Raw genomic sequence first — 20,946 nt, forward strand, 5'->3', positions numbered from 1 at the left:
AATGACCCAGACCGCTCCATCTAGGAATGGAACCCAGGGCCTTCTTGCTGTGAGGCGACAGTGCTACCCACTGAGCCACCGTGCTGCCCTGACATTACACATTCAGAGCATGATTAGTGTCCATGTCTCTTCTCTTTCTGTCCTACAGTCTGTCACAAACCCTCCACCCTAAAAACGACCCCCAGTCTTCCCAGCTGGCAGCGTATTTCCACTCATTCCGCTCCATTTCATCAGAGTCGTCACATTCACAATCGCAGCGTTGCATTAAACACAGCGCACACAATTAGCCGAATCTCCTCCGGCGCACCGCACTTCATTTATCAGCCTCTATAAAGCAGAGACCAGTGCCGGCGTGTCGGGCGATAACCTGAATCCATGCCTCGGGCTGCAGCTACACTATAATTCAGTGTTAGCCTGTGTGAGAGGGTCATACCTTCACCAGTGCAGCGATGGCGCTTCGTGAGCTCTCTGTTTTCAGCTCCTCTTGGTCAGCCACGCAGATGGTCTCCCAGAGCTCACCTCCGTCCATCTCCATCTCCACCAAACAGTGCCTGTTCCTCGCACTGTACTCCACCAAATTAATGAGCAGACCAAGACCCTACACACACACACACACACATTTCATTTGTTATGATACACACCAGTCACCACACCCACGAAGCTCATTTCATTTTTCTATTTATTGATGCATTTTCTTCCTTTTTCCCCCCAATTTAACATTCCGCCAATTAATCTTCCGCTGCTGGGGATCCCGATTGCGTTTGAGGAGGGTATATTCGCCTGTTCTACGCCCCCTCCGACACGTGCAGTCCCTCAACCACTTCTTTTTCGCCCGTGCCTCGGTGAATTCGCACACAAGGCTCCTCCACTTCTGCACAGATGCCTCGGGCTGTTACCCAGGGTCCTTACACAGTGCTGAAGACCCCACCCACTTTATTAGTCCGGTCTTTTCCCACACAGTAGACTCGATGGCCAATTCTGTCTGCTGCAGGCACTGCCAATTGTGCCATCTGGATGGTGCCCAGCCGACCGGTAGCAGAGCTGATATTTGAACTGGGGTGTTCAGAATCCCAGCGCCACCTGGGCACCTCGATAGAAATGGGCACTCAGGTGACAGAGAGGAAACGCTGGCCAGGGCTTGGCATTGCTGAGGCTTGTGTGCAGCTCCCAACACACAACAGTCTGAGCTGTTGGTGTTACTAGATGCTTCTATTTTGCAATAATAGCACTAGCTGGGCAGAAAGGTGACATCCCATTAGGGTTCCACATTCAAAGGTGGCACAAGTATACGAGGAACACTCGCTGGGGTTTACACCACTCCAGCCTGCACTTGGCATTGCACGTGGTAATCTTAGGCTTGTGTGCAGCTCCCCACACACACATCTAAACATCTGCTGTTACTTGATGCTTACACCTTACAATAATAGGACTAGCTGGGCATCTCATTAAGGTGCCACGTTCAAGGGTGGCACAAGTAAAGATACGCTACATAGCAGTGGGTGACATCTAAACTTTATACTGTGGCTGAGAGAGGGAACACTCGCTGGGGTTTACACCACTCCAGCCTGCACTTGGCATTGCACGTGGTAATCTGAGGCTTGTGTGCAGCTCCCAACACTAGGGTTGGGCGGTATTGCCGATTTTCATACCGTCATCAGAAAATACCGCGGTATACGGTATTACCGGGGGGGTGCGGGCGTCTCTCTGTTAGTAACGGGTCGTTCGCGAGTGATCGATTCTATTGAACGGCTCTTTCAAATGAACCGAGTCGCATCTCTGGGAGCCGCTATATAAAGGTTTTCATTTTTGCGCCATTCTTATCGGCTGTAATACACCCATTCTGCTTCACATCAGTATGGGGAATTAATCAGTCATAATAAAAGCTGTTTATTGTCGGAATTCAAATCCGAAACACTTTTAGTATCGCGAAGAGTGAGCGCGACACACACAGATAATATTATATTGTATAAACTCGCACAAGTGTGTTTTTTTTGCAAGTTCGGGCTCGTCAGTGAATGTAACCGTATTCGGTACACAAAGATGTTATATTGACATGCTAGCGCGTTGTGCCACCCCATCCCATGGTTTTGAATGGCAAGATGCTAACTGTTAGCTTAGCCAGCAAAACCCGATGGATTCGCTGTCTAAGTAGCACGTTCGAATAACCTGCCTTATAATAAGTCATTGACTTATTAGAATCCTCTCTACTGGGGCAGCTGCCTATGTAGGCAGTAAGACAGCAAGGCAGCTCACTAGGTGTTGGAACACACCCTATGCAGAGAGCTCCCTAGCTTTTGTGTTATCACCTCAAAAAGTGAGCACCCCCACAACCAATCAGTGAGCTCCAACCACCTACCACTCCCACCTTACTGTGGATGCGCGAAGGTCTTAAAGTCTCCGTTTTCAAGGTAGACCTGAAGCAGAAATTTAGCGCTTCACCTAAATACTGTCAACATTTTTTAATACCGCGGTATACCGCAATACCGTCATACCGCCCAACCCTACCCAACACACACATCTAAACAGCTGTTGTTACTCGATGCTTACACCTTATAATAATAGGACTAGCTGGGCATCTCAGTAAGGTGCCACAAGTAACGATACGCTACATAACAATGGATGACATCTAAACTTTATACTGTGGCTGAGAGAGGGAACACTGGCCGGGGTTTACACCACTCCAGCCTGCACTTGGCATTGCACGTGGTAATCTTAGGCTTGAGTGCTGCTCCCCACACACACACGATGCTTACACCTTACAATAATAGGACTAGCTGGGCATCTCATTAAGGTGCCACGTTCAAAGGTGGCACAAGTAACGATACGCTACATAGCAATGGGTGACACCTAAACTTTTTACTGTGGCTGAGAGAGGGTGCACACACCTCATTTCACACGCCTGGTGGTCACTACTGTGACCCGGGCCTCGTAACGCAGAGACACAAGTGCATTATAAAGGTCTGCACCACATTGCCCGCATTGCTGCTGACCTAGGCTAAACCACACCCGCACCAGTGAGGTGGCATCAAATACTTGAATATTTTCCCATCATTGTTTCGAGGACTGGTGAGGAGGACGTGGTGACTCACCAGGACTCTGATGTCGAAGCGCTGCTCCTGAGGCAGATACTGAGGAACCTTCAGCACACAGTTGAGAGCCGTGATGATCAGGTCCTCCTGCTCGCCCGTCTTTGTGCTTCCCCATTCTACACACACACACACAGTTAGCCAAAAGCACGTCATTGTTTATTTACCCACAATCCCACTCCGAGTGTCCTGGCTCGGCTCACCGTTGTCGTGTGTGAGGTTGAGCAGAATGCCGATGATGGCCCTCATGCAGTCCTGCACGGCTTTACCCACGCTGCTGTGAGACGGAGACGACCCGGGCGTGTTCCTGCTGTAGCGCTGGATCATCTCCTCGCAGTGGCGCAGGGCTCTGATGAACACAAACGTTAGGAATGAAGGCACAGACACCCGGGACAGGGGCGGGAGAGAAGCGTAAGGGGGACGTCTAGCAGTGTTTGAACACGGTTGGTCAGGTCTGGTTACTGTGTCTGGTGTGTAGTTGTAGCCTAGCACTTAAGGTACTGGATTAGTAATCAAAAGGTCATTGGGTTGACCCCACCTCTGCCGGGTTGCTGCTGTTGGGCCCTTGAGCAAGGCCCTTAAACCTAATTGTAAACTGGCACAGTACTATAACTTGCTTGGGATAAAGGCGTCTGCTAAATGCCGAAAATCTAAAAACTTTTAACACATGTATGATTTCCTTTGCACTAAATATTGGCTCTTACTATGGTTCGGTAGAGTCCTAGAAGCTTCAAACTGAGGATATTTTTCTTTGCACTACCCTACATTTCCCTAAATCCTGACATAGTGTTCCTGTAGGAATTTTAAGGCAAGTACATGACTTCCATTCTACATCATTGCTGAAACTCAGTTCAATTTCCTCGGCTGCTCCCGTTAGGGGTCGCCGGTGGATCGTGATCCGCATTATTGATCTGGTGCAGTTTTTACTCCGGATGCCCTTCCTGACACGACCCTCCCTATTTATCCGGGCTTGGGACCGGCACTACAATGCACTGGCTTATGCACCCTAGCAGCTGGGCACCTATAGGACAATTCAGTGTCTCCAATTAGCCTGGCCGCATGTTTTTGGAATGTGGGAGGAAACCGGAGCACCCGGAGGAAACCCACGCAGACAACATACAAACTCCGCACAGAAAGGGATCGAACCCAGGACCTTCTTGCTGTGAGGCGACAGTGCTACCCACTTATGCACCGTGCCGCCCACATCATTGCTGATACTAAGCAACTGAATTAGGTGAACTGGTTTGCCGAGTATGGTGGGTGGTATGCTTGTAGGACACCTGGAGATCTCTAGACACAGTGCTGGAGGCTGTACATATCATTTCCAGGAGTAGACTAGTGCAGGAGCAGTGTATGATTGAGGACATGGTACAGAACATTTGGGGATTTGGTGACCTCTCTAGAAGAACCAACAACCTGATAGTAGAGTAGCACTGCAAAATCATATTTATTTTATTAGCATGCACGCTTATTGACTTGCCAAATCAGACGTGATTTACAATGAGATAAGAGGTCTGGGGAGAGTCTTTGCAGAAGTTGGCTATGAGAAGAGCATACAATAAGTGCTGCTACACCAGTGACATAAAAAAAAACCCCAGAAAACCCCGTCTACAACTTAAGCAAACAGTAAGCCTAGTTCTAAACTCTCTATTTTGAGAATTAAGCTCTCTCCGGGCTGTTTAAATGCACTGATGTACCTCTGACGGACCTCTCTGCTCCATTACACTTCCGTTGCGATAAAAGCTAAGCAAGACGTTGTTAAATGCAAATAAAATATGCAAATTAATTCCCAGCTTGTCCTCCGTTAGACCTCCAAGCGCTTTTCGTAACTTCACGTCAGCCAGCTGTAAATAATGCAATTAGCATAGCGAGGGGTCGTTAGCTGGAGCACAGAGGCGTGCGAGTTCCTACATAAGCAAGAACCCTATTAACACAGAGTGGCGTTATTCTGAGCATGAACTGAACACAGGCCAGCAAAGTGAGAGTGTGTGGGTGAGTGCGTCAGAGAGAGTGTGTGTGTGTGTGTGTGTGTGTGTGTGTGTGTGTGTGTGTGTGTGTGTGTGTGTGTGTGTGTGAGAAGGCTTGTCGGCTTTTCCGGCAGCGTTCTGACCCCGACTTTGCTAGAGGGAAGCCAGCGGTTAATTGAATTAGCAGCGGAAGAGTTTCAGTCATACAAAAATCTTCCAGAAAAAGAGAATGAGGAATCAGCAGAATTTCAATTTGATCTCTTTAAAGTAAATTCAGCCTAATCTATTTATTTATTTGTTTATATGCTTTTGCAGTTTTCTTCCCAATCTGGTCATTTCCATTCCCCTAACTATATGTTCTTCACCATACGGGAGTCACCAGAGTCAGACAGAGAACCGTATCGCCTATAGACACAGGTTATGCCCGCCTCATGCAACCAGCCAGCAGGGGCTGCGGTCGCAGACCCAATAAGGAACCCGTTCGTCCACTGCTACAGCGACTCCTACTGTCTGTTCGAGGCACCGGCAAATGTGATGTAGGAACACAGAGAGAGTAGTTTGCACAAAGCCTCTTTTTAAAGAAGCAGTCTGTCCCAGTAGGGGCTAATGCTAGCCTGTGACCCACTTCGGCCTGTGAGGGTGTCACGAGACAGGCAGCCGGCATCAGTGTGCAGAGGAATCGAGTGGCAAAGAAAGGGAAAGTGTTTGTAGATTGGCAAATTATTTGCTCATTTTGGAAGGAACCTTCACTCAACTTAAAGGCCACAGACCGTAAGTGTGCCTTTTAGTTAGGGATGCACCGATCCAACTTCTTCAGTTCCGAAACCGATCCGAAACATATATTCTGCATATCGACCGATACCCGATACCGATCCGATACCATTGTTGAATTAATAAACTGTATACTTTAATTTGTGGGAAAGACTTAAGGCATCAGGATCGACTTAAACATTACTAAGTTTGCAAAACAAAATATAATTAACACAGATATAAATGTACTGAACTGCTATTTATTTGTCAATAAAATAATAAACAATATCCTCACTACTGAGGCATCTTAATATTTCAGTGTTATTTTCACTCAACGAGTGAGCATCCGACGTTGCCATGGTGACCAAATCAATCCCAGCATTCATTGCGGGTCGGGTGCGCTTTTCTTACAGAAAAATAAACATAGCTGACGGGGCGGAGAAACGAATGGAGTTATTATCAAACGTAAATAAAATATTATTGATTTTTAACTTGTATAAACTTGTACCGAGTGTTTTTATTTGCAAGTTCGAGCTTGTCAGGAAATGTAACGGTTATCGGTACATAAAGGGAAATGTTATATTGACGTTAGCACTGTGCTACCTCAGTTCACTGGTTTTAATGGCAAGATGCTAAATGCTAAACCCGATGGAATCGCTATGTAACGCGTTCGAATAACCTGACTTATGAGTTGATGACTTATTAGAATCCTCTATACTAAGGCAGCCGCTTATGTAGACTGCAAGGCAGCTCCTTAGGTTTTCTAACACACCCAGAATGTAGCTGCTGACAATGAGAAAAACAGTAGTAGCTTAAATAACTTTTTCAAATAAACTTATCCATAAATATTTAGTGCAAACAGTAATACAAAATAAAATATAGCAGCTAAACCTGAGTAATAAACATGTTGCCATCGAACTTGTTGGCATAGCAAGCAAGTGAAATACCTCCATGCAGCTGAGTCTTTGGCTCGCTCCATGTTGCTCTTTTTGTTTGTGTTATACGCCATACGTCAGCAGCACGTCCTGTATGGGCTTAGCACGCGTCGCAAACGAATTAAAGTGAACGTATATCGGCCCCATGGATCGGTTTAATTATCCGATATCCGATCCATCTCATTTTGGTAATATCGGGACCGATATCCGATCTTAATATCCGATCGGTGCATCCCTACTTTTAGTGGCCTGCTGACCTAGACTAAACAAAAAGCTGCACTAGGACACTGACCACACTCTATTTCAGGGGTTCTTAACCATTCTGACTAGTGACCACATTGCAAAAATCATCATGACCCAATCACAACCTTTGTGCCTCATGCCCAACCCCACTCAACACATTACTGAGCAAAGATTATCGTCTATGGTTTGCACATTTTGTACTCCAGCGTCGACACTGTATGCCATGAACTAAGGCTGTTTGTTTTCAGTGACTGACGTCCCCGGCACCTCAGGAACTCAGTTAGTTGGCTCATGTTTGAAAGCTCACATCAAAGACTTTTTATACACCGATCAGCCATAACATTAAAACCACCTCCTTGTTTCTATATTCACTGTCTATTTTATCAGCTCCACTTACCATATAGAAGCACTTTGTAGTTCTACAATTACTGACTGTAGTACATCTGTTTCTCTACATGCTTTGTTAGCCCCCTTTCATGCTGTTCTTCAATGGTCAGGACCACCACAGGACCACCACAGAGCAGGTATTATTTAGGTGGTGGATCATTCTCAGCACTGCAGTGACACTGACATGGTGGTGGTGTGTTAGTGTGTGTTGTGCTGGTATGAGTGGATCAGACACAGCAGCGCTGATGGTGTTTTTAAACACCTCACTGTCACTGCTGGACTGAGAATAGTCCACCAACCGAAAATATCCAGCCACTAAGCCGGTGACCACTGATGAAGGTCTAGAAGATGACCAACTCAAACAGCAGCAATAGATGAGCGATCGTCTCTGACTTCACATCTACAAGGTGGACCAACTAGGAGTGTCTAATAGAGTGGACAGTAAGCGGTATTTAAAAACTCCAGCAGCGCTGCTGTGCCTGATCCACTCATACCAGCACAACACACACTAACACACCACCACCATGTCAGTGCAGTGCTGAGAATGATCCACCACCTAAATTATACCTGCTCTGCGGTAGCATGAAAGGGGGCTAACAAAGCATGCAGAAAAACAGATTGACTACAGTCAGTAATTGTAGAACTACAAAGTGCTCCTATGTGTTAAGTGGAGCTGATAAAATGGACAGTGAGTATGAAAAACAAAGTGGTTTTAATGTTATGGCTGATCAGTGTATATAATTCATTTAGCTAATACTAATAAACATAATAATTATAGGGGTTTTCTGAGACATCTACATTTTCAGACCTTCATGGTCTTGTGATAGAACCTGAGAAGAGCTGGACGCCCGGTAACACATTTTCTTCACCGAGTGCAAAGCTGGAGCAAAATCAGTTCTACCCAGCAGTTCTTCTGGCACTGTACGGCACTGGCAGGCGGCTAAGCAGCGTCCCTGCGGTGCTTTTTAGATGCTTTGTGATTGTGGATGTGTGAAGGAGGGGTTGGAGTGTGTTGGCAGGCTTACTTTGCAGAAGAGACGATGAGTTGAGAGTCTTTGTAGGCGATCAGGTAGGACTGGTTCTCCGGGTTGTGCAACGTGACCTGCAGTAAGGAAGAAAGGGATGATGAAGAAATGAAAATAAATAAATAAAAAAGACATTGTGAGAACAATAAAGAGTGCAGAGGTGTGTACAGACTTTCATCATTATTTTACACTGATCAGGCATAACATTATTATTCCTAATATTTACATAACATTTACATTTACGACATTTAGCAGATGCCTTTATCCAAAGCCACTTACATTACAGATACAGTATACAGTCTGAGCAATTGAGGGTTAAGGGCCTTGCTCAAGGGCCCAACAGTGGCTGCATGGCAGAGCTGAGATTCGAACTCTGAACCTTTCAGCTGACAGCCCAAAGCTCTACCCACTAGGCTACCACTGTCCAATATTGTGTTGGTCCCCCTTTTGCTGCCAAAACAGCCCTGACCCGTCGAGACATGGACTCCACTAGACCCCTAAAGGTGTGCTGTGGTATCTGGCACCGATATGTCAGCAGAACCTTTAATTCACAGTTAAAGTAAGTTGTGAGGTGGGGCCTACATGGATCGGACTTGTTTGTCCAGCACGTCCCACAGATGCTGGATTGGATTGAGATCTGAGGAATTTGGAGGCCAAGTCAACACTTCAAACTCGTTGTGCTCCTCAAACCGTTCCTGAAGCATTTGTGCTTTGTGGCAGGGCGCATCATCCTGCTGAAAGAGGCCACAGCCATCAGGGATACCGTCTCCATGAAAGGGTGGACACGGTCTGCAGCAACGCTTTATGCCAAGTTCACACTACACGACTTTCCAAGTCGTCAGGTCGCTGTACAGTTCACACTATACGACAATCTCCTGCACTCGGGAGTCTTTCAGTCGGTGTATATTTCACACTACACGACTGATCGGCGATAGGGGGTTTCACACTACACCATCCATCACCAACTGGAATCGCAGGCGAGCTTCTCTGGTCTCCCTTTTTTTTTTTTTTTTTTTTTACAAAAACACACGTGAGAAGTGACGAGAAGTTTAATGATACCACGTCCAAAAAAATGAACGTCAACAAGTAGCGAGAGATCAAAGGGTTTGTGCGCTGATGTGCAGCGTAATATCAAGGAGAATTTGGCAACACGAACAGTATATGGCTTGTTTTGTAGTAAGTTTTGCAATGCAGCGTGGGTATTATGTTTTGTAGAGGACGATCAAATCAGAAATACTGTAAAACGTGTGTCTGCCGGTGTATCCTGATATAAACTATATTAATTAAGCCCCTGTCCTCTCCTGCATTTCCCCTCACGCTGTACCCTGCGTTCTCATTGGCTGTTCGACATGTCACTCATTCCCAGTTGCCCGTCTGAGATCAGATATCTGGCGTGCTAGAAAACTCGATCCAGTCGCCGAGCGCTCGGCGAGCCGGTCGGGTCGAGTTGTCGGATAGTTCACACTTAGCGACTGAGAGCCGGGTTTTGATCGCCGAGCGAACGCCGAGTTGCTCCCGACCCGGAAAATCAATCGCCGACCGGTCGCCGAGCGAAAATCAGGGCAAAAATCGTGTAGTGTGAACTAGGCATTAGTAGGTGATACGTGTCAAAGTAACGTCCACATGGATCGCCCATTTTTCCTGCTTCTAACACATCAGTTTGAGGATAAAATGTTCACTTGCTGCCTAATATATCCCCCCCACTAACAGGTGCCGTGATGAAGAGATATAATCAGTGTTATTCACTTCACCTGTCAGTGCTCATAATGTTATGCCTCGTCAGTGTATAGCTTGCATTAATTAAGGACAGATTCAGTTTGCTTAGTGGTTAACCTAAAGAAGGCTAGAGCTTGAGCAGTGAATTCTGCTAGCTTGCAATCAATAAGATATCATTCTCCAGACTTAGTCATGGCCTCCAAACAAGTCTGGTCATACATTTGTCAGAGCTCTCCCATTAATCTGATATTCCTTAACAAACCACCATCAGTAAATTCCTCCTTTATACACTAATGAGCCAAAACATTATGACCATCACCTAAAAGGTTTGCATATAGCAATGTTCAAAATTCAGTGGAGATTATTCTTTTTTTTTTTTTTTTAAATGATAGTGACATTTGGATGGAACAATTTGTGGCACGTCTGGAACAAAAAGGCTGAACAAAATAAACACAAATGTATATGTACGTCTGGCTGTGTTTTTTTTTCTAATTTGCACCCCCCACCACTTTTTAATTTACTTATTTATTAGGATTTTAACGTCATGATTTAAACACTTTGGTTACATTCATGACAGACACAGTAGTTACTCATTACACAAGGTTCATCAGTTCACATGGTTATATCAAACACAGTCATGGACATGGTTGTATCTCTAATTCACCTCACTTGCACGTCTTTGGACTGTGAGAGGAAACCGGAGCTCCCGGAGGAAACCCACACAGACACTGAGAGAACATGCAAACTCCACTCAGAAGGGATCCAGACTGCTTCACCTGGAAATGAAACCCAGGATTTTCTTGCTGTGAGGTGACAGTGCTACCCACCGTGCCACCCCATCCATTTTTCTATCCAGTATTCCAAGTGTAAAGATGTTGGCTGCATCTTTAAACCAGCCAGTAATGGATTATTTCAGAGAGTCACGCTATTGTGTACGTTTGTACTGGCATCTTGGCCGAAAAGCACCGCTGCGGGGCAATGAGGACAAACACAACCAGGTCTCTATTGGTACTAAAAAGCAATGAAAAGTTTCATTAGATGAAAAAAAGAAGCATGAAGGAAAGAAAACGTTTATCTGGAGATCTGAAATAGTTTAAACAGTGATGCCTCGTTAGTCATGGAATTTCAATGAAAATATGAAAGGTGCAGTTATTTAAAAGACATGAAGCAGACAGAGACGGAGAGCGGCGAGGATCCGATCCACTCACTGTTGTATTAGATTACACAGCCGTGACCAGCCAGGCACAAATGGGGGCGCTGGAGTGAACATGATGCGATTAATCTCTCCCAATGCGTTTATGACAAGCTTCAAATGATCTCCGTTTGCCAGGAGAGCGTGGCCGTTATTGGCGTGTGTAGGTGGGTGTGCGGGTGCGTGATACTCACACTCTCCAGAACACGCAGACATCTCTCAGCCCCCCACAGAGAGGCCACCAGGTTCTCCTTATCGTCCTCGCAGCTCAGGTTCTCCACACACTCTTTCACTGCAGGAGGCACCAAACACAAGTGTCAAGCGGCAGACTGGTGAACGACATGAACTAAAACCTCGGATCTGCGAACTTCTGGGAAGATTTACGGTGGATTTTGGAACAGACTGAAGCGAGTTTGCCTTTGGCCTTTTAGATGCTGGATGGGGTTGGTGTTTCTAGAAATGGGAAAAGGGTATGCCCAAATTTTCATTGACTGCCAGCCGTTGCATGTGCTGATCAAAAACATTGGGGCTGGAGTTTGTTTTGGGGAAGAACGGTCCAGATCCATTGACTTCAGTTTGAGCGTGAATGTAATTTGCTACCCTTGTACAGGAACCTTGACCAGACAGCAAGTGGCACTGTGGCAGTGAAAATGCAACCTCCTCTCGCTTAGCCAGGGCCAGCTGCGTGTGAAGAACGCCCCGATCAAACTGGTGGTGGGCTAGAGTGATAGACTGATGTGCCACCCAAGAGCCAGAAATAGAGTGATCTGATTGGCTGATGGAAGGTGTTGGATTATTTACGATGCAAAAAACAATAAGAAAATGCTAGTCTAGAGTCATATAACCAGCTACGAACTCAATTATGTCCCTTAAAAGGACAAAACTTCTAGCTGGGTTGGAAAACGTGGACCAACGTAGCTGTGATGCTCGTCTATGATCCATCAATAGGAAAACAGCAGAGGGTGACGTTAACCTAACATAGTATTAAAACTACAAATGAAATTAACGGACCAGATTGGCAGATTTCTAGCATAAAAAAAAAACTAAAGTACGAACAAAATGATCTGGAACTGGTGTCCATAAAACTCAATTTTAAGTGCTGCAACCTTTAGTATAAAAGCTGAGCTGTTGTTACTCCTAGATGCAACATTTCCACACCTCTACTAGAGCACAATGTAGCATCGTGTGACCGTGCCGCATTTCCAAACAGAGCTTCTGCTTCATCCAGAATCATTTAACCAAACCCACAGACTCACCTTTATCTACGATGTGGTCCAGACCTCCTAATAAGCGGAGCTCCTCTTTGAACCAGTCTCCGGCTCTCTTAGAGGTTAGTGATAGCAGCGTCTCCATGGCGAGATGCCCCGTCTAAGCACAACCGAGAAACAAAAGCAGATATAAACAACCTTCACAAAAACACTCTAAAATGAACTGACATGGGGTTTTTTTGGTTGTTTTTTTTTAACAATTCCCCTCCACCAATCGGCTACCAGAGAGTCATGCACTCCATACAGAGAGCGTCAAGACGTATGGCGGAATGCACTACACTCTCTGTATTTCTGCACCACTCCTACTGATACATCTACTAACCGATAGTAGTCACTGTTGCAAAAGTAAGGTGGAGATTCACCACCAAGCCTTTATTCCACCAGACATCAAACAATTGTGTCTACACCTGGCCAGTAGAGCCTCTGAGACTCAAACTCAGGTATCTGCAGCCTAAATCGATTTGTAATGGCAGCATCTAGATCAACAAATCAACTTAATAATATCAGTCCAGGGTGGAAAAAGTATATGAACCCTTGTATTAAGGTTGCTCAGCAGTGTGGAGTCTTAGTTTTGGACTTTGAAGTTCTTCTTCTAAAGGTTCTTCTTCTAAAGGTTCTTCTTCTAAAGGGAAGCTACCCTTCTCTCCAGAGAAGCTACCCAGATTCTGGTGCAATCACTTGTAATCTCTCGGTTGGACTACTGCAACTCCCTCCTGGCAGGAGCTCCCATGGCCACTATTAAACCCTTACAGCTCATTCAAAATGCAGCTGCCCGTCTGGTTTTTAACCAACCTAAACACTGCCACATCACCCCACTGCTGCGTTCTCTTCACTGGCTTCCTGTAGCTGCACGCATTCAGTTTAAAACACTGACGCTCGCCTACAAAGCCAAAAATGGACCAGCCCCAAGCTACCTTCGGGGTCTAATCAAACCCCGCTCTGTACCACGCAACCTCCGAGCCTCTAGTCTAGCTCGACTTGAGCCTCCATCCAGGACTAAAGGAAGACAAGCATCAAGGCTCTTCTCTGTTCTAGCGCTCAAGTGGTGGAACGAACTTCCTCTGTCTGTCCGAACAGCTGAGTCTCTTGCTGTCTTTAAAAAACGATTAAAAACACACCTTTTTACTAAACACTTAGGCTGATTTGTACTTATTTACTAACACTTTATTCCAATCTTTTCCATTTAAAAAAAAAAAAAAAAAAAAGGCACTTTGGTTCTAACAGGTTTTAGCAGAGTTGTGTTCTTCGACTGTTGTCTATCTAAACTTAAGGAATGAAATGTTCACTATGGAAGCACTTCTGTAAGTCGCTCTGGATAAGAGCGTCTGCTAAATGCTGAAAATGTAAAATGTAAATGTAAAGGTCCTGTAGCATCTTTTCCAGCAGGCTTCTGGAAACAGAGCTTTACCCTGACTTTCTCCTGTCGAACTTCAGCATGCTATTTTATATAAACCGTTCTTTCAATGATTGAAGCTGACCAAGAAGCAAGGCAACCCCAAACCATGTTGTACAGTTTCTCAGTTGGAACAGTTTAGTGTTGATCTGCAGTACAATGCAGATGCTTTTGTTGTGGTAGTTTACAAACAAACAGCATTTTGTCTTAAGAACTTGTTCTCATGGTGTAATCTTTGCAAGACTCCTACTCCTAGGCAAAGTAGAACCAATCACCAAGAGGTTGGGCACCTCTACAACCTAACTTTTCCATCCCAGAGGTTCACATTTACAATTTGTTCACAAGCGTTGGGACACCCTTCTAATTACAGAAATGATGAGTTTGTGCCACAACAATTGCTAATAGGTGTATTAAATCAATTATATAAAGGAAGTTCCTATTTCAGCATGACTGTGCACAAAACAAGCTCTATAAAGACATAAAGACATTGTCCTGCACAGAGCCCTGACCACAGCCCCACTGAGCAGCTTTGGAAAATCAATTCAGACTTTCTTGACCAACATCAGTGCCCAGCAATCTAACGGCTCTTCTGACTGAATGGGTACAAATTCTTACAGACATACTTCAATCTTGTGAGAAGCCTTCTTGGAAGAGCGGCTGATGTTCTAGCTTGAACTATCATAGGGGTCACTATTTTAGTAGCATTTGATTTTGAAATAGAATGTCCAACAAGCTCATAGTCAGGTGTCCAAATACTTTTGGTCACAGTGTAGATGGTCCAGACTGGATAGTGAATAAGGAATCAATGCCATTAAAGTCTAAATCAATAGAATTAAATTTGGATGAAGATCAGCCCCTGGTTAATGAGTGAATGGATGAATGAATGAATGAATGAATGAGGTTTTAGAATCCAGCATGGACGTACCGTGATGTTCTCCAGGTCCAGATGTTTGTTGTGCACCGTCTCGCAGAGCTTGCGGATCCTCTCCTTCACTTTGCTGATCTCTTTGGCCGAGAGCTGGCAGTCGGCCGTCTTGTCCTGCTCGAGCTCCAGCAGGCGGATCATCAGCTCCAGACTGGCCCGGTCCAGGTCCATGTTCAAGCGGTCACGGCTCAGGATGTACATCAGCGAGGCCGTGCAAAGAGCTAGATTCTGTCAGAACGTGAGGAAGGGGAAGTCAAACACAAACCGAGAACAGCATGATCACGGTCAAGCGAGCTTCACGTCACCATGGATGCACGGCCTCTAATCTCATGGCGATTTCAAGCTTGCTTGACTGTGTACGGTATTGATCTAAATGCACTGAGATAGCAAAGTGCTTACAGGGTGTTGGGGGGCATCACTGAGGGTCTTGAAGACCTGAGCCACTTTGCCTCGGGCTCTCAGGTGCATGCGGAAGCTGGGCAGGGCGCAGCGCGTGGCCAGGCTGATGACACTGCACAGACACAAACGCTCTTACTTAGCGTTCACGAGCTAACTACGCACATGAAACCTGATCTGATGATCCGAATAAGCTCCACGTTACCTGAGGCAGCGAGTGTTGAGAGGCTGACCGCTCTTGAGGCCGGCGGCCAAGTATTCGAAGTCATCGGTGAACTCCTGGTTCTCACCAAACTCCACCACGTCGTTGAAGTGTTTGACATGCTGCACCACTGTGTACAGCTGCAGACAGAGAAACAAACAGATACATGCAGTTGTAGCCTAGCGGTTCAAATACCAGACTAGTAATAAAAAGGTCGCTGGTTCAAGCCCCGTCACTGACAGGGTGTCACTCTTGGACCCTTGAGCAAGGCCCTTACCCCTCAATTGATTAGACCATATACTGTCACAGTACTGCAAGTTGCTTTGGATAAAAGCGTTTCCCAAATGCCGAAAATGTAAACGTAAACAAAAAAAGTATCAGGTCTCGGGTTCAAGTCCAAGAGGTGGGACCAGCCTAGCCGTGCGATTAACAGACAAAACAAACACAAAAAGGTCTGATATGCGCACTGCATCTTTCCGACTGCAACAGCGACTCCTACTGTATGGTTGAGGCTCCTGCATGAATGGTGGAGGAATACAGAGGGAGTAGCGTGGTCCTCCATACTTACATTTTCAGCATTTAGCAGACGCCTTTATCCAAAGCGACTTAAGCGACGGTATTCAAACCATGTTTTACTGCTGGACACCCAGACAGGTTGACAGCACTGCCTGAAATTTAAACTCACGAGCACGAGAAGTCAGCAGTGGTCGACTAGCAAATTAGACTGCCATGCCCCTCGAGTGCCCAGAAAGGGGAAGAGGGTTAGGGGTAGGGATGTAACGATGCACCACAAGACAGTTAAAAATCACCTGGTTGACAGCACTTCACAAAGTTGCCAGGTAGGGGATTTTCCATTTACATTTTCAGCATTTAGCAGACGCCTTTATCCGAAGTGACTTACATTACAGTTACAGAACACAATCTGAGCAATTGAACGTTAAGGGCCTTGCTCAAGGGCCCAACAGCAGCAACCTGGCAGTGGTGGGGCTTGAACCATCAACCTTCTGATTACTAGTCCAATACCCTTACCACTAGGCTACCCACTCAGAGCAGACAGCAGAGGTCGCTATGGCACTGCACTGCCAGTTTGGACACCCAGCCAGGTGGACAGCACCGCCTGGGATTCGAGTTGGAGAGCTCGAGGTCTCAGAGATGCTAGTGTGTCATAACTAGAGATGCATGAGTACCGATACTGGTATCGGGTATTTGCCCGATACCGCGCTCATGAACTCGTACTCGTACTCGCAAATGAGGCTCCGATACTAAACATCCGATACCGTGTGCCTAGTGCACGTTGCTGCGTTATGCCTGGTTCACACTACACGATTTTTGCCCCGATTTTCGCTCGGCGGCCGATCGGCGCTAGATTTTCCGGCTCGGGAGCAACTGGGCGTTCGCTCGGCGATCAAAACTCGGCTCTCGATCGCTATGTGTGAACTATCCAACAACTCGATCCGACCGGCTCGCCGAGCGCTCGAGTTTTCTAGCACGTCAGATATCTGATCTGAGATGTGCGACTGGGAATGAGTGACATGTCGAACAGCCAATGAGAACGCAGGATACGGTGTGAGGGGAAACGCAGGAGAGGAGTGTAAACAGGTGGGACAGGGGGATAATATAGTTTATATCAGAATACACCAGCACACACACACACACGTTTTACAGTATTTCTGACCTGATCGTTCTCTACAAAACCAACATTGCAAAAATATTTATTAACCTCCAACTCACTACAGAACAATCCCTGCTGTTCGTGTTGCCAAATCCACTCAGATTCATTTATTTTTCCTCCTTGATTTCATCACGTCAGCGCACAAACACTTTGATCACTCGCTACTTGTTGACGTGCATTTTTGGACGTGGTATCATTAAACTTCTCGTCACTTCTCACGTGTGTTTTTGTTTAAAAAAACAAAACGGTATTTGTGAGACCAGAGAAGCTCACCTGCGATTCCACTTGGTGATCGATCGTGTAGTGTGAAACCCCCTATCGCCGATCAGTCGTGTAGTGTGAACTGTACAGCGACCCGGCAAATCAGAAAGTCGTGTAGTGTGAACTTGGCATTAACGAACAGACGAAATAATGCTCCAGATTGCATCATTCTAAATAGGTATTGGTATCGGTATCGGCAAGTACAAAAATACATGTACTTGTACTCGGTTGGGAAAAAAAATGACATCCCTAGTCATAACAATGTTCTTTTTTTACCTCCTTGTGCTCTTTCCGGCATTTCAGTGCGGTGACGATGTCCTGATACGGTTCTGTAGGAACGGTCACGGATTTGATGACTTTGGGTGGCAGGGGAGGGGTTTTGAACACACCCTCATCACTCTTCTGCGGGTTGGACTCTTTACTGCTTCCTGATGAACTGGCCTGTAGGAGACAGGGGTTACACGGTTAAAACAAAACCATTTTAGAGTCTATACTGGCAGTGACACACTGGACCCGTGGTCGACGCTCCATTACATTGTGGCAAAAGATGCCAAAACTGTTCACTGTGTAGCTTCAGTCCCAGCAGGTTTCCACTTAAAGGATTCAGAGTGCTGTAAAAAGCGAAGAGTGGCCAGTTTGTTTTACCACGCCCATATGGCGCCCACGATGGTGGCTGAATAGCAAGGTGAGATGATTAGCATGTGTATTCGCATGTAGGCTAGACCTGCTAACCCACTCGGACAGGCTGTTTTACCCCTTTATTTCCCAATTTACAACATCTCTGATGCTCGCACCACCCCATAGTGTAGCCGCCCTGTTTGTCGCTTATTTACTCCAGCCAGTGTTACGCTATGCTCCATGAGTGCCTCAACCAAACAAAAGAGGTCGCTGTTTCTGCAGCAATGAAAAGAAACTACTTATTTTTCCAACCTTCACACCCTCAGACACGCCCAATTTTTAATCATATTTTCCCAATTTTTCTCATAATCTAGTCATATTCAATTCCCAAAGTGTAACTTAGTACACGGCTACAGACCCCCACCCCCACCCCTACCAAAGAGAGCTGCAGACCATCACACAACCCCTCAGACAGACCTGTAAAAGATGTATAGGAAGCACAATCTACACTGGAACTGTACACTAGTATTTAAACTGTGTTTTACTGTTGGACCGCTAGAGAGGTCGACAACACAGCCTGAAATTTAAACTCACAAGCACGAAAAGTCAGTGGTGGTCGACCAGCCAGTCGTAGACTGCTGTGCCCCTCAAAAGCCCAAGAAGGGGAAAGAGGGAAGGGGTAATCAGATTCGGTTTGAGAAGTCTTTATTACTAGGGATGTAACGATGCACCACAAGACAGTTAAAAATCGATTCACATGTGTAACGATTCAAATCGGTTTACATGTATAATGAATCAATATTCACTTTAAACAGCAGAGGGCGCTGGCGCTATTCACCTCGCCTGGTTGACGTCACTATAGGGTGGCCAGGTTCGGAATTTTCCAGCCAAATGTATTTATGTGAGGATACTTTCTTTATTTGTATTATTCATTTATTTATTTAATGTGGGATTTATCACCTACCTCAGAAATAAAATGGCATTCATTATTAAGATAAATAAAAGATAAGTACAAATACAGTATTTTATTTTTTTAAGAGAAATAATAACAGGAAACTGTCATCATTTGTCTTCAATGTAATTTTGTTTAAAAAAATCCGGAAAAAATCGTATCGTGAATCGCATCGTATCGTGGGTAGAGTGTATCGCTACATACCTAGTCTTTACCAGTATTTAGCATGATATTGCTCATAGAGGAACCAACCTGATCCTAGTAATAATATATAAACGATGATCAGAATAGAGTAAGACGTTATACCAGAAGGGGGCGGGTGTATGCTGGAGCTACTCACCGGAGTGGCCTGTGATGCAGAAGGTGGAGGAGCAGGAAGTTCTTCAGCTTCTGGTTGGTTCCAGTGTCTTGCGTTATAAACAGCTTTAGTCGGAGACTGAAAAAACACAAGAAACGAGACGTTCATTAGATGTTCAGCTCCTCGGTGCCTTCAGGGATTCAATAAAATGTTTAAAAAAATATTTCTTTGCAGTTTCTTGGGACTATACCAACAACAAACAATTAATATTGTTTTACTAGTGCACACAGTATTTTTTAATAAGCCTCTAACAAACAGTTGAGATGATCAGAAAAATGATGCAACTTTTCATGTAGGATTTTTCAGCTTCCAGCTTCAAGTTGACATAAAGGTTAAAAAAAGTGGAAGACCCCACCCACATAGACTCGGCAGCCTTTTCCCACCCAGCAGTCTGGAGGCCAATTTTGTCTGCTGCAGGCAATTGTGTCCGCTACATGGTGCCCAGCCGACCGGTAGCAGATGTGTTCAGAATCTCAGCGCTGGCGTGCTAGCAGATTATCCCGCTGTGCCACCAGGGTGCCAAATACAGCTTATTTTAACTTAAGTACTTAGACTCAAAGTAAGATCAACCAAATGGCTGAGCAGACCATTAAAGGGGTAAAGATGCCTTTGCTTCTTCTAAATAAACAGAGCTTTAAACAAAGATCTTGTAGCCCAAAGCCATTTCTTTTTTTCCTCTTTTTCTCCGATTTTTCCCCCAATTTTCCACCTAATTTAGTCGTATCCAATTACCCTGATTGCGTTACGCTTCACCTCTACCGATACAACCCTCCACTGCTGACTGAGGAGCTTCACAACTGATACATGCCCCCTCCGACACGTGTGCAGTACCGACTGCCTCTTTTCACCTGCACGAAGTGAATTCATATGTGGATCAGCTTTGTGTATGGAGAGCCACACCCCGATCAGCATTATTCCTCGACTCTGTGCAGGCGCCATCAATCAGCCAGCAGAGGTCGTAATTGCACCAGTTATGAGGAGCCCTGGTCCAGCTAATCCCACCCTGTGAACAACAGCCAACCGTTGTTTATGTAGCTGCCCAGCCCAGCCGGATGGCAGAGCCGAGATTCGATACGATGCATTCGAAATCCAAGCTCTGGTGCGCTAGCGTGTTTTACCGCCGTGGCACCTGAGCGCCACCCAAAGCCATTTCTGAGAAAAACAGCAGGTGAAACCTGAACCCATGACATCATGATATCTGTTTTACGGTCACTCCAGCCTTATTATACCCTATAGCAGGGGTTTTCAACCTTTTTGGACATGCGCCCCCCTTCGTGTGCCAACCGTGAACTTGCGCCCCCCCTCCCCTTCGTCAACCACCGCACAGAAATCATTGAGAAAGCTTCTGACAAGCTAAAAGAACGTAATTAATGTTGTGCACATTATATAAATTCGTGGTTCACTTTGGTAAATCATAAGCGGTTCTTGCTTTTTGATGTAGATGAGAGCAGAAAACGTTACTTCACAGAGCATAGACAAAAGTTCATCAATTACTAAGTTGGTTAGTTCAGGATCATCTGCTCTGACTGAAAACGTTTAGCTCCACAGGCAGAACGACTCTGACTCTGTGGTAATACTCAGTATAATTAAGCCTGAGCTT

At 45.6% G+C, this 20,946-nt stretch overlaps 1 protein-coding gene across 2 annotated transcripts in view; it reads right to left on the reverse strand.

The window, feature by feature from the left end:
* waplb (WAPL cohesin release factor b) overlaps positions 1–20,946 on the reverse strand; it is a 57,937-nt gene that overhangs the window by 12,046 nt on the left and 24,945 nt on the right. For both annotated transcript variants that reach the window (XM_063003211.1, XM_063003210.1), the window contains exons 6-16: positions 19,329–19,424; positions 17,695–17,859; positions 15,489–15,625; positions 15,287–15,398; positions 14,888–15,115; positions 12,558–12,669; positions 11,496–11,593; positions 8,394–8,470; positions 3,290–3,435; positions 3,090–3,205; positions 434–598 (exon numbers count right to left, since the gene is read on the reverse strand). In XM_063003211.1, coding sequence (XP_062859281.1) covers positions 434–598; positions 3,090–3,205; positions 3,290–3,435; positions 8,394–8,470; positions 11,496–11,593; positions 12,558–12,669; positions 14,888–15,115; positions 15,287–15,398; positions 15,489–15,625; positions 17,695–17,859; positions 19,329–19,424 — 1,452 coding nt within the window. The remainder of the gene's footprint in view (positions 1–433; positions 599–3,089; positions 3,206–3,289; positions 3,436–8,393; positions 8,471–11,495; positions 11,594–12,557; positions 12,670–14,887; positions 15,116–15,286; positions 15,399–15,488; positions 15,626–17,694; positions 17,860–19,328; positions 19,425–20,946) is intronic.

Source organism: Trichomycterus rosablanca, chromosome 10 (genome assembly GCF_030014385.1).
Source record: "Trichomycterus rosablanca isolate fTriRos1 chromosome 10, fTriRos1.hap1, whole genome shotgun sequence".
Taxonomy (NCBI): domain Eukaryota; kingdom Metazoa; phylum Chordata; class Actinopteri; order Siluriformes; family Trichomycteridae; genus Trichomycterus; species Trichomycterus rosablanca.